This window comes from Scomber scombrus, chromosome 16, assembly GCF_963691925.1.
Source record: "Scomber scombrus chromosome 16, fScoSco1.1, whole genome shotgun sequence".
Taxonomy (NCBI): domain Eukaryota; kingdom Metazoa; phylum Chordata; class Actinopteri; order Scombriformes; family Scombridae; genus Scomber; species Scomber scombrus.
In genome coordinates this window covers 25,610,276-25,624,102 of record NC_084985.1, presented here as the reverse complement: position 1 = coordinate 25,624,102, position 13,827 = coordinate 25,610,276, and the positions used below count along the sequence as shown (strand labels likewise).

At 42.3% G+C, this 13,827-nt stretch overlaps 1 protein-coding gene across 1 annotated transcript in view; it reads left to right on the top strand.

The window, feature by feature from the left end:
- The first annotated feature begins 8,639 nt into the window (after positions 1-8,639).
- foxo6b (forkhead box O6 b) overlaps positions 8,640-13,827 on the top strand; it is a 40,087-nt gene continuing 34,899 nt past the window's right edge. The window contains exon 1 of the mRNA XM_062436184.1: positions 8,640-9,137. Coding sequence (XP_062292168.1) covers positions 8,640-9,137 — 498 coding nt within the window. The remainder of the gene's footprint in view (positions 9,138-13,827) is intronic.

Genomic DNA, 13,827 nt, shown 5'->3' with positions numbered 1-13,827 from the left:
CCTTTCCTTTTTTCGCTCAGAAGACCCACCCGTGCTTTAATTGTACCTGCTTGCTTTTGTTGCTTTAAAGCCAGTGGGGAAAAGTGGCAGGGGAAAGATTATCTTTGTAACACCTCTGCACTGCATCGCTGTGTATTTTTTCCTCTTGTGAGTGGATTTCATGGTTGAGAGTGCAATTTGAAATAGGATTAACAGTAGGTGTTGGGTAGTGTTAGCTAAACCTCTTTATGTCAGGTACAGCAGAGAGAAGTCTGTCATTGCGTCTGCCCAAACCCTTTCACATCGAACATTGCTTGAGGGGGGATTCTTTAAATATTACTTAAACTGTGTTTGTTTTATCAAAAGAGCTGCGAGGCAGGCAGGCACAACACAATGTTGTGGTTTTTACCTATAAAAAGCCGAAGAAGGAATCCACACACGTGCAGTATTAGACAACCTCAACATGTACTGCCAATATGTGGGCAAAGTGAAGCCTTTTGTTTTATGGAAAAAACCTCCAAAAAGCTTCTTGGTCTTTTTTTTAAATTTTTTGTCTCAGTGCCTCAGTGACATTGGGAGGCCACATAGTTGGCTGCGGCCCAGACCCATGGAGAGGATGCATTCCTGGGATGGCCATCGGCAGAGTACAGGCTGAGATGCCCAACCCTCCGCTCCCACAGTTTCCGCACACAGCAGAGAGTCCCGCTGGAAAACAACAGTTTTGGCAGTCTTATGTAACTGGGGTTGGTTGTAAAGCGAAGGGAGGGCTGGAGGGAGGGATTATGGACTGATGGAGAGAAAGAAGGAAAAAAATGGGGGAGGTTGTTTAAGGCTGAACATTGAAACTAAGTTAGGCACAGCGACTGACATGCCCAAAGACAGTTTCTAGCCTAATGCAGAGATTCCCTATTTACTTTAGAAACGCATTACAGCAGGTTATTTAGTTGAATGTGTGAAAGCAACATGTTTTAGCTGTACTAGCCCCTGAGAAAAATCATTCTTAATCCTTAAAAGTTGCTCAAATCAGTATTTCTATATTAACAGTAGATCAATGACTATGTGTAATGTGTAAGGGGTTACTTGTAATGTTAAACTCAGAGAATTCTCCCTCAACTCCACAGAGCATTTTAGCATTTTTAAGCTATGTGTTTTGGTTTTATGGCAAACTAACTTGGCTAGTAACATTTTTGTCCATTCCTTCAGCTCTCATCAACCTTGTTGCCAGCAGCAGAATGTAGTTGTTTTTAATGGAAAAACTGAAAAATCCTCTGTTAGGTACCTGTCCAGAATCACGACAGACAAAGTGGCTAGCTAGTAAAGCGTCTAGCAGCTAGATATTTCCGCAGAAGTTGGTGGAATCCAATTCGGAGCTAAAAGGAAAGTGAATATTGCAATATTGGGCACAAACATGATTTTTAACAAATGATAGGTTTAATCGTGTCTGCTGGATGTGTGAATGGGCTTTTGTTTTACTAAAACTGTTGCGATCATCTGCTAAATATGTCAGTGTTGGGTTTACAGCTAGTTTCATTACGCCCGAGTGGCCAAACAAATCAATTAGGACTGCTTTAAAGGATAATTTCTCTTTATTACATCCTATGTTTGATGCTTGTGGTTTTGGACACCATTTTTATTAGTTCTGATAACATTGCTACAATGAAGTCCAATGAGGCAATGGCCAATTGATCAGCCAGCAGTTCATTCAGACTTCATTTGAAGGTAAAAAGGTTCACTCCACTTCATTTGAGGGAAAAAACCACAAGTGAGTGCACCAGAAATGTTGTTAATAATCCCTTTATTGCACAGGTGAATGGGTTTGCAATGGACAGTTTGGGTAATCAATTTGCCATTTGCCTTCTGTGTCCTTTTTTAAACAAGTTTGTTAAACCTGGGGAGTTTCCTTTTAAACCTGTTGCTGCTGATTTGAAAAGATCTGGTGAAGAAGCTCTGGTATAATCTTTTATTACCAGTAGGATTGATGACTAAAACCAAAAAATAGTCACAAAGCTTACTGGTGCAAGCAGGTCGATGGAGCTGCAAGGTACACTTAGAGATACATTCGATGCATTTATTCTGTTTGTGTTGGGTTGGCATGATGACATCCATGGATTATAGTTGCAACTAAGCTTCATGAGTGTGGAATGACTGGTTTTACACCTGCAATCATTTTACACCTGCAACAGTAGGTTACAGCCATGGGTGTATTGCATTTCAGGCATAGTGGGACCAATCTGGGTGGGCTGCTGGACCATCAAAACGTCTTTGTTTTATCTGCCTTCTCTGTGTGTTTGTCATTCAGGGTTCACACGAGAGCCTGTTCAGAAGAGCGACCCCCTTTCGCTGCCAGACGGGGGAGACAAAAGTCCCGTACTCACACAGTTTTAAATCAAGTGAGACAGGTGAGTCAAAAAGTCAGGGTACAACCACCTCTTTCTTTCTGTTATGCCTCATTATGAGCATGGGTGAGCACATCCCAACTTTCCTGATTGGAGGCGGCAGTGGCAGCAGTCAGTGTTACTCAACAGTTGAAAGCCTCAGGGTTTCCCAAGGCAGGGAGTGGCATCCCCCCCTCCGCCGGTAAACACATCAATAATCCTGCAGGTTGACTGACTGGCTCACTGGATAAGGCATGAAAATGAAGGAGGAAGACCTGTGGAGAAGAGGCAATTAGTGTTCACTCTAAGGTATACAGGGGCCTTGGAATAGTTAGTGATGGAGTGTTAAGAAGGAAAGTAAAGTCTCAGCCCCAGCTGGTGATCCGCCTAATGTAAACAGCTGCCAAGAGAAAAGAAAAATTCAGTTAGTTTCTTAGAGAGGTATGAACTTTTTTCATTCGAGAACATTTTCACAGGTAGATTTCATAAAGTGGACACTACTTAGCGTGCTGTGGACTGTGAGTTTAAAGGAATACTTAAACACTTTAGAAAGCATGTTCTTTGTCATTTTACCCAGAGTTAAATGAAAAGATCAATATGAATTTCATCTCTTTGTGTCCAGTAACAGGCTGTGTTGAATGTGTTTAGTATAACTTTAACACACACACACACACACACACACACACACACACACACACACACACACACACACACACACACACACACACACACACACACACACACACACACACACACACACACACACACACACACAACCCTGGAGGCAGGGGTGGTTAACAGCTAGTCTAGCTTTGCCAAATTACAAAAAAAAAAAAAAGTTCCAACAGTTCAAAGCTTCCCTTTCCACACACTGGAATGTAAAAACAAGACAGAGTGGTTTATGCATTTCACAAGTCTCCTTGACAAAGTAGGTCAGGACCTTACAAAACAACCCACATAAGCATTTACTCATCTGCCACCACTATGATTAAAGCTGCATCAGTTGATTTGTAGGCAACTTGGGGACAGTAGAACAGGGCTTGAACACGGGGTTGACAAATCACCTTACGAAGTTGTTGTGGTTGAACGTGTTAGCAAATACTTGCCTATTTAAGCCTCCCCGCAGACATGGAGAAACATTAGCATTCATTTGATGTTCTTGACTACCTGTTGCTAAGCAGGCAGTTAGTGTACAGTGTTTGTTTTGGGGTTGTTTTTTTTTTTTAGAACTTCTTGGACAAAAACAGCTGTCTGACAGTGGAAAGGAGGTTGATGACTGCAGTGAGAATGAACCAAATCAGGAAAGTTTCCAGTCTGAAAACCAAAACAAGTCAGATGATGATGGTGAAAGAGACGACAAAAAAACATTTGTGGTGCTAAGCGAACTGCAAAGTTGTTACTATGAGCGACCCCTTTCTCAACTGTCATAAATGATAAATGGACTGTACTTATATAGCGCTTTTCTAGTCTTTTGATCACTTTACACAACGTCACATTCACACATTCATACACTGATGACAGGGTGCCAACCTGCTCACCAGGAGGAACTGACATTCACACTCACATTCATACCAGGAATTGAACCACCAATCTTAGTGGATGACCGCTCTACCTCCTGAGCCACAGCCACCTCCAATAGTCTCTAGTTAAGATTAAAAAAAATTGATTAGTTCAGCTTTAAGATTTGGTTATGCTTTGGCAATAAAGGTTACTTCATGTACTTAAAGGTTCAGGAAGGATTATGGTCGTAGTCAAAATAAGCCAAAGGTACAAAGTCAAAACATTCAACCATCTACTTCAACTGCCTACCTAAGAAACTTTATGGCGCTATTACTGTGTCCCATTATGTAACAGTCAGTTATAACGGGCCTGTCCGCAAGAGGTCATCAGGAGAAGATTAACGTGGGTTGTTTAATCGCAACATTATTCATTCATTTTCAATACTGCTTATCCTCTAGAGCAGGCATGTCAAACTCATTCCATAAAGGTTCATGTGGCTGCAGGTTTTCATTCCAACCAATCAGGAGCACACCAGTCTTGACTCATTTAATCAACTGATCTCAGTCTTCAGACAGTTGATTGGTTGAATCATGTACTCTTGATTGTTTGGAACAAAAACCTGCAGGCACACGGCCCTTTATGGAATAGTTTGGACATGTCTGCACTAGAGGGTCTCGGTGGGGCTGGTGCCAATCCCAGCTGACATTGGGCAAGAGGCAGGGTACATCCTGGACAGGTCACCAGTCTATCACAGGGCTAACATAGAGTAGCCAGACAACCATTCACATTCACTCCTCAAGCAATTTAGAGTGACCAATTAACCTAAATTCTTGTTTTTTTTGGTCTGTGATAGGAAGCCGTAGTACCTGGAGAGAACCCGCAGGCACAATGAGAACATGCAAACTGCACGCAGAAAAAGGCCCCAAGCTTGGCGATGGGTTCAAACCCAGAACCCTCTTGCTGTGAGGCGATAGTGCTAACCACTGCCTCAGTCTGCAACACGTACTTTTTTAACTCTTGCAATTCCCTCAACTCTCAGTCTTTGCACTGGGGTAAGCTAACACATCCTGAACCTCCAGGATGCACAGAGGTGAAATCATGTCAATCCTCCTATCCGACTGTAGGTTTGATGTCAAGCATACTTCCTAAACTCTTTTATAGTTCCTTAAATAAGATATATCTCTGCCATCCTCAAGTATGTGTATTAGCATGATTGATTATTTACCCTTCGTTCCATCCCTTCACTTGGGCATCTTTGGACATAGAGATCTATAAGAAGAGGCAGCTTGAGGGAGGCGGAAGTGACAGTCAATATGCATATCATGAATACTTGATGATGAGAAAATAGGGGGGACAATGGCTAAACATGAATCTCACACAGATCCAGTTGGCAGAATCAGTTAAGCTGACAAATAATTGCTGGAAATGAGACACTGACGCAAAAATATGTTTCTTGGAAGAAGGAGCCGCTCAGTCTTTTTCACAAACGGCCACAGTATCTTTGACAAATCCACCGCCTCTGTTTGGAAGCATGTAATTCTCCGTCTGCCTCATGTCGTGTCCAGCCGTGTGACTCATGTTTCTCATGTTTACGCTGCGGCGGTACATCACCTAGCCGTGATGACGAGGACTTTGCTGTAAGCCGCAGTTAAACACCCTATATCCACCCTCCTGGCACGGCTTCAGTGTTTTCATTCCATATGATAGGAGTCACACCACATTCCTGTTACAACTTCTCTGCGGCGCATAAAAATCTCCTCTCAAAACCGCAGAGCCATGTGTTTTGAATTTTCCCTCTGTTTGTTCCCATTTACAGCATCTCTCCACTTTTTCTCTCTCTCTCTCTCTCTCTCTCTCTCTCTCTCTCTCTCTCTCTCTCTCTCTCTCTCTCTCTCTCTCTCTCTCACACACAACAACAGATTGCTCGCTCTCTTCATGTTGATAGGCCCATTTAGTCCTCATGAAAGCATTCCATTTAGGTGCATTTGAGGTTATGGTTGTCACTGACAACCGGCTGTCAGAGAGTGGCAGCCTCTATCAGTGTTGGGGGTTTCCAGAGGAGCTTACAACAGACAGAGCAGCTATTGATGGAGCCTGCTTTATGGACTCAGACCCACCAAAGGCGATGGTGTGTGACAAAGACAGTGAGGGGAGCTGGTAGTTTGATTCTTTGACCCCCTCAAGCTTATATCATGAGGTCGTGATGAGCTTCACTATGCGGATGGGAAAAAAAGAACCCCCCATCTGCTAAACTGTTAGATTTAGAGTATAATGCACCATTTGATAAGTTAAGAGAAGAGTTTAAACTGGGCGGTTGCACCAGCAGAAACCCTGAAATTTAAGATGGAAAAATACACAAAACTAGGGATGAATTTCAAAAAATGTAGAATGTGAACAATGGTAAAAGTTTTGAGGGTCTCTGCTAAAAACAATAAGTAGTCTATGGTGAAAGCAGCATTCATATTTGAGTCCATTTCCACCTGCAAAAACTTTTACAGGCACCAAGGAACCATTTCAGGAACCTTGCCTGCATTTTAGTTCTTGGTGCACAAAGAGTCCATGATCAAGAGGGCTGTATGAAATTAAGGACAGGATTTTTTTTTTTTTTTAGTGAATTTGGGGTGAATTTTTGTTTTTGTTCAACATTTAAAAAACACACCAGTACATCCAGGAATTATGTCCATATTGGACAATTCCTCACCTCATGATCTATATCCAAAGCCAACATTCAGCACCAATGCATGAACTAGTGTGTCCTTTACATAACAGGGTCAGGACCTGTTAACATTTGCCTTTTTATTAACCGTAACCACAGTCTTTCCATAAACTAAACCATACTGTAGATGCTGTGCTTAGATTTAGTAGAAAACCTCAAATTCTGAAAAACGTTGGTACGAACTTTAAAAAATATCATCAACATAATCTGGAATTCTGTAGATTCGTCCAATGTTGATGTTCTTATGTGACAATAGAGCCAGTCAAAATATACTCATTGCTGGTATTTTACGGGCTAATTTCAGTATTTTCAGACTCAAAAACAAATTTGACTACATTTTGTCCAAGAATACAATGAACAAAGCTAGACTTGGAACAAAAATCTAAATAATACATTTTGGTGATAAGCGTGTTGGAGGGATACTCATGAACTCAGTATCTCTAAAATCCTTACCACAGCCCTGAGAGAAGGTATTAATATTCACATATACATGGATTTAGTCCTAGTTATTTGCAGCTGTAGGGGGCGGCTTATGGATTACTACATTAGAAAATATATAAATGTTGACCAAAGGTCATTATGAATTATAAATGCTATAAATCAAGGCTAGGCTGCTTCATTAATCTAATCTACACAGGAACCTGATGTGTGACCTTCATGTGGTTTTATATGTGAGGAGTATAGATGCTGTTTGTCTTTGGAGTATCTTAAACACAAACTCACACAGAGGGAGGAAGACTTTCAAACATTAAATTATATTACAGGCAACAAGTTTTTCTTTGAAGAGATATTCATTTATTGGTATGATGCACGTTTCGTCTTAATTAGGACATTAATAAAAAAGAAAAAAGAAAACAGGAAAATGAAAGTTAACATTTATCTTTGATTAGAGATAATTGAATTAAAACTCACCTTGATTGTCACTTGTGAAAAAATGAATACAAACATTGTGATGAACTATGTAATTGGATTTGGCTGCATATGCTACATTTAAATAACTGCTTTTTTGAAATTGTATTGTTGGGAACATATCACACACACACACACACACACACACACACACACACACACACACACCCTCCCTCCTCCTCCTCCTCCTCTGGAAACCTGTTCTGGAGGGAGTGACTTGATCCAGGCGGCGTCCAATTATATGGAAGCAGCACTTATTCCACTTTATTCCAGGCTTCAGTTAAGTGGCTTGAAGCCTGCAGAGACACACGGGTTTGTAGTATAAAGGCAGAGCAATAGGAAGAGAGACGGTACCCATGTGACATGTGAACGGAAAGCTAAAGACAAAGGTAGAAATATCTACTATACCAAGTGAGGCGTCTGGCGGCGTGCGGAGGAGACTCAGAGGATGCTCCAAGCCAAATCCATGAAGGCAAATTTTTTTTCTCGTCTGGAAATTCACGGCTTCATATAAATGATTCATGAGAGGCTGTTTCTATTTCTAAGGGGAGTAATTGCGCTCGCAGTGAGTTTTCATTTCAGCTGAAGCCGGTCACCAGCCAATCTGCAGAGAGACGGTAGAGAGAGAGAGAGTGAGTGAGAGAGAGAGAGGGAAGAAAAAAGACCCTGGAGAAAATTATAAAGTCAATTAATTTGGGAGTTGATGAGCGTTCCTTTTAACCTGCACTGGACCTCATCTGTCAAAAGGATCAACTGTTGCTGCAGCCGGAGCGAGCTCAGAGACATTCTCCAAGTGTGTCTGGCTTTCATAATGGATGTTTGACCGTCACTTGGTCCTGTATGCAGCCACACAGCCGGTGTTGTGCAATTAACATGGAAGAGGGACTGATACTGTTGTTGATGCCTCGGATACACCTTCATCTGTCCTGATGTGATGCCACATTGTTGCACCAAGGAGAATGATAATATCCCACACCGCTGCCGGCTTTTTCATGTTGGTTGATCATCTCTGCGCGTGAAACAATACAGTTTGCTTCTTTTTTTTCTTTGTACAAGGGCACAGTTTATGTGTTTTAACTCACTGGCACGCGTCAACATTGACAGGTTTTTTGTTATAGTGACCTTGCCCGGTTTTGACATCTATTCAGCGGGAGATCATCATGCTGATGATGATGGAGAACAGCGGCATGGATGCGCATCAGGTTGATATCGATTCGGAATTTGAGCCTCACAGCCGGTCGCGGTCGTGCACCTGGCCGCTGCCGTGTCCGGAGGATTTCCCCGGGGGAGAAGAGGCGAGCCGAGGTCTGGCCCTGGCATCGGTCAAAGTGGAGCAGTACAACGTGCCCGCATGCCGGGCCGAGAGAAAGGGCGGCGCACCGGCGGAGATCAAGCACCCAGCCGGCGCCCCGGCTCCGGTCGTGGCCGCTCCTGCCTGCATGTCCGGGGCTGCGCTCGACGTGGCCGGCCAGCTGCGCAAAGCAAAGTCCTCCCGGCGGAACGCGTGGGGGAACCTGTCATATGCAGACCTCATCACCCGTGCCATCGAGAGTACCCCCGACAAGAGACTCACCCTGTCCCAAATTTATGACTGGATGGTTCGCTTTGTTCCTTATTTCAAGGATAAAGGCGACAGCAACAGTTCAGCCGGATGGAAGGTAGGCCACATGAAAGAATTTTCTGATACCACATGGTGAAGGTTTTAGTGGAGGAAGTACACTATATTTAGCCTCAGTCTGTGTCTGCAGCATAACTCCTTTTCTGCATATTTCAAAGCCACATAATTGACCCTTGCTTCCAGCAATTTATGTCAGTGGCGTGTCCCCATGTCACTCCACACTACGGTGTGTGGAAAGGGGCGGAGAGCATGGTTGGATAAGGGTTCACTGGGTTCATCGTATTTGGGGATGCAGCCTTTATGGTTCCCTTTGGATAGGCAAGTCTAACGCGCTGTGACGCATCCGTAAAGTGTCTGGTTTCAAGCCTGTGTATATATATATTTTTGCATTATCAGGTCACACGGGGGACAAAGTATGCCTCCGCAACTGGAGCATCACCCATGCCGCCGGTTGGGTGCTCGGGATAAACCGTTTGGAGCCACCCCGCCCCCCGCGCACGTTGAATTACGCACGGGCTGAGAGAAAGCATGGCACAAGACGAGGGGTTTTAAAAGGACAATAACAAGAGATGATGACATGGGGTGTCACAGCAAACAGATGTAACTAAAGATTATCCCTTAAATTCAAATTAATATGAGGTTAATCTAATAGATTGGTTGCTGTAATCTACTTAGATTTACCACCCATTCTGTGTGAGGATTAGTAGTCTTTTGTTTCCAAGCTCTATACTGTAGCTTAGCCGCACGCACTTCTTTATGTTGTAGGTTGACAAAGTTGAGCTTCCACGTGTCACTTTCTTTTTTTTCTTTTTCTTTTTAAATTTCAGCCATTTCAAAGCAAGCTGAACATTCTGTGAATCAGTCCTGCTGCTTATAACTACAGTTCAGTTAATTCTACCTAAATGTACACTGTGTTCTAATATCTGGACTCCTGGCATTAAATGTATAATAATTAATTATCTAAAGTGGGCTTTAAGTCACATTTAAACAAAATAATATAACATTTGAATCGGATATTTTTAGGAAACAGAAGGATCATATATTTAAAAAAATCTCATCTGCTGTTTTTCCTCACTTGTATTATAGCTGTTTATTAAGGTGTTTGATCAAATGGCTACAGGGGTCACTGCGATTGATGAGAGTTTCTACAATGGATACACATTGTTAACTCCAGCAGAAGTGGGGAGTAACTTCAATAACTCCCTTCTTGTTAAATTGACAGCAGGCTTTAGTATTTACTGGCATGATTCTGTCCTGAAGCTTTAAAAAGAGATACATTAACATTATATTAATGCTGGGCGCTGGGGTGTTTAAAGGGTCACTATAGTGATTTAGTATTTTACTACCATAATGTTAGGTAACTCATAAGAGACGGATTAACGAAAGAATGTTCAAAATTGAGGCAGCAGAGGCTGATTTTTAGCCTCTAGAGTGGGTCAATCTCCAAAACAGATTGGATCCTACATTTCCCATAATGCAACTTGATTGTATCTTTTATTAGACTTTCCTTGCCTCTCTTTTAAACGCCACACTTCCAGTTTGTAACGCAGTCTTTCTGTTAAATAATCTGAAGTCTCGAACCCAAGCTGAAATAACCCTGATGACATCACTCTGACATCATCAGGGTTGTTTTTCTCAAACAGGGGACGTTATACAACTGTTTTCACAGGCTGAGCAGCACTCCTTATGAAGAGTTACCTGAAATTCACATGTAGAATCAGCGGAGTGCCCCTTTAATACTTTTTTTGATGCTTTTGAAATTTGCGGTTTTTCCTTTTCCTTTGCTGAGACAGCCGGGCGATACTGTAGGAGGAACACAGAAGAAGAAGAGGGAACACAAGTTGCTTTGGGATTAAGAGGCTTTTTACATCATCTGAATGTCTGATGTTCGACTTGATCCAAAATCCTGTATCTGCCACTGCCACTGTCATGTTATCGTATCGTTACAGCAGTTCTTGATAAGTGTCATTGTCTCCCTCCTTCTCTCTCATACATAGGCTTTCTTAAACTCTTTCCCTCTGCCTCAACATCTCATTTGGCTCCATACCAGCCTCTAACTGAGCAGTATTAAGATGCAGATTAATCTCAATAAAATCACCATTTGATTTAGGTCTGAGCGGAGTGGCAACAACCCCTGTCCAATATTTATGGTATGGGGGGGTTTTAAAATTGGATTTAAAGCGTGGCTTAAGTCCCGGGGCCTTGTTTGTGCTGCCCAGGGATGCCCAGCTTGGTGCCTGCTCCTGTCCCGGCTTTGCACCAAGGTTTTGATTGGTCGGCCTGGCAGGAAGCTGATTGGTGGGAGAGAGAGAGGCTCCAGGTCGAGGCGAAAAACAACTTGATTCAATCATAATAACACTCCTCAACAACAACACAAACATTTTTTTTAAAAAGGATGGGGAGAGAGAGAGAGAGAGAGAGAGAGAGAGAGAGGAGAGACACATGCATGCACATGTTGGACTGTAACAGTTGGCAGAGGTTTTAATGAGCACAGAGGTGCGCAATCGCCCGCAAAAATACACACAACTTGCGCACAATATGTATACTCCCTCACACATTCTTCAATGTTTCAGCTTAAATTAGGGGGGGGGGGAGGGGGGGTATATGGATGGATGGTTGGATGGGATGAGTGGGAGGGAAATAAGATCCAGTCAGAGTCTTGCTATTAAAAGCAGTCTTTAAGAGCTGTTGTGTAATCCTGTCTGAGAGCTGCTGCTCAATTCAGCCGCTGGGTTCTTTGTCTTCATCTGGGCCAGCAGCTTCTTCTGCCTCTTAATACTGCACACACACACATATACATACACACGTACTGTACACACACATAAAACACACACACACACACACACTTTTGAGGTGTCACTCACTTGTTTAAGTCGAGCGCCCAGGCAACAGGATTGGATTTCTTTCACACATCCGCACACGCACACACACTTCTTCTTGTGTGGATCGTATGGATTGCTTTGATTGTGGTCAGACGGACACACACACACACACACACACACACACACACACACACACACACACACACACACACACACACACACACACACACTGTTGCTTAAGTATCTGACAGCAGGGTTACCATGATGACTATGTATGGATTGCTCTGACTGTGGTTCAGTAATTGCGGTCAAGTGTTTTGGCCATGTTTGTTATTGCATCTGAGGTGGGAGGCTGTGTTTGGTCATATGAAGTGAGTTCAGTTCTGTAGGTGGTCATGGTGGTGGAGGTGGGGGGGGGGGGGGGGGTGTGCACACACGCATAAACGCGCACACACACACTGTTCTGTTCATTTCACAAGTGGCTGTGCGTGGGAATGAATGTGCAGAGCTGTGGCCTGTCTGCAGGCTGTACTGTACACAGATTCAGCAGCAGGCAGGTAGAAGCTCATGACTCTACCTGAAGGCTTCACAAAAGCAGCAAGTTGAAGGCACATCGTGGGTGTATGACTGTTGTAATCAGGCTGTGATATAATGAATCGCTACAAGGCAAACAACAAGGAGCAAGACACGAGAATCAATTATAAATTCCGAAAGGCGTTAATTCTTCTTTTCTTGTCCTAAACTTGTGAGAGTCTGCTCTGTTTTGTGGTATTTTTCACACGAGCAGCGCCCGAGAGACGGCTGCAAACATTTATGAACATTACTTTAATTATCTAAAGTCATGTAATTGCACGTGAATGCACGTTTTTGCCAAACATTTTGATCAGTTTGAAGCTGCGTGTTCACACAGACTTCTGTCAAAACGATAGGTAATTACAGTACAATACAATGTACAATGTATAAAAAGTATCACTACCAGCCACAAACACTACAGGTCCCGACAAAGAATAAAGCTTCAGGTTGTTTTATGGGTTTGGGTTCGTTTCAAGTTTATTGATTCACACTATTTTTCTCTCTCTGACTGTGCCAGTCATCTGCATCCGTGCGTGTCAAGTGTTGCAAGATGTACAATGCCGCGCAGGAAGACAAAAAAAAGACAGATACTGTGTCCAGAATCACTCACTCATTCACTGCTTCCTATTTAACAATAAGCTGCAATGCCAAACACTTATGAATCATCAATTTGTGTCATAACTAACTGGTTGTACAGTTGCACAATGTCAACTTTGGCGTCTATAAAAGTGTGACGCATTGAATTGTGTAAATGCCATGAACATTGGTGTTAGTGTGTAATAAGGGCAAATGATAGACAGTAAATAAAGTGTATAGAGTGGTTCAAGGCATAGAGTATAGCCTGTGTTTCATTAGTCTGAGCCAACAGTCAGTATTGGGTAAGTTTGGGTCTTAAATTTGGTAACACCAGTAACTATGGGTTATGTCATAGGTATGGGCTGATCTTAGATATCAGTTTTAGGTCTTTGCAAAAGTTTGTTTACTATAAAAATAGTTTAAAAAATAAATAATAGTAGCTTATTGAATAGTCATGCATTTCATTTATAACATACATTATTTTTCTAGAAAATGTGTCAGATTGACCCTTTATAAACAGACACAGGATAAGTTTAAACGTGATCATTTTTGGGCAATATACCGAAAAATGTCTATTTAAGAAATTAACGGTGATGATGGTGTCCATGCTTGTATATTTATTTATTTTTTTATTTCTACTCATGCAGACAGGAAAATAAAGCAAAAGAAACATTTTTGGCTGGTGTTCCATATTCTTTATAATGTAGTATGGTTTAATCTATATATGGAAACACTTTTAATTATCACATAAAAAGATTT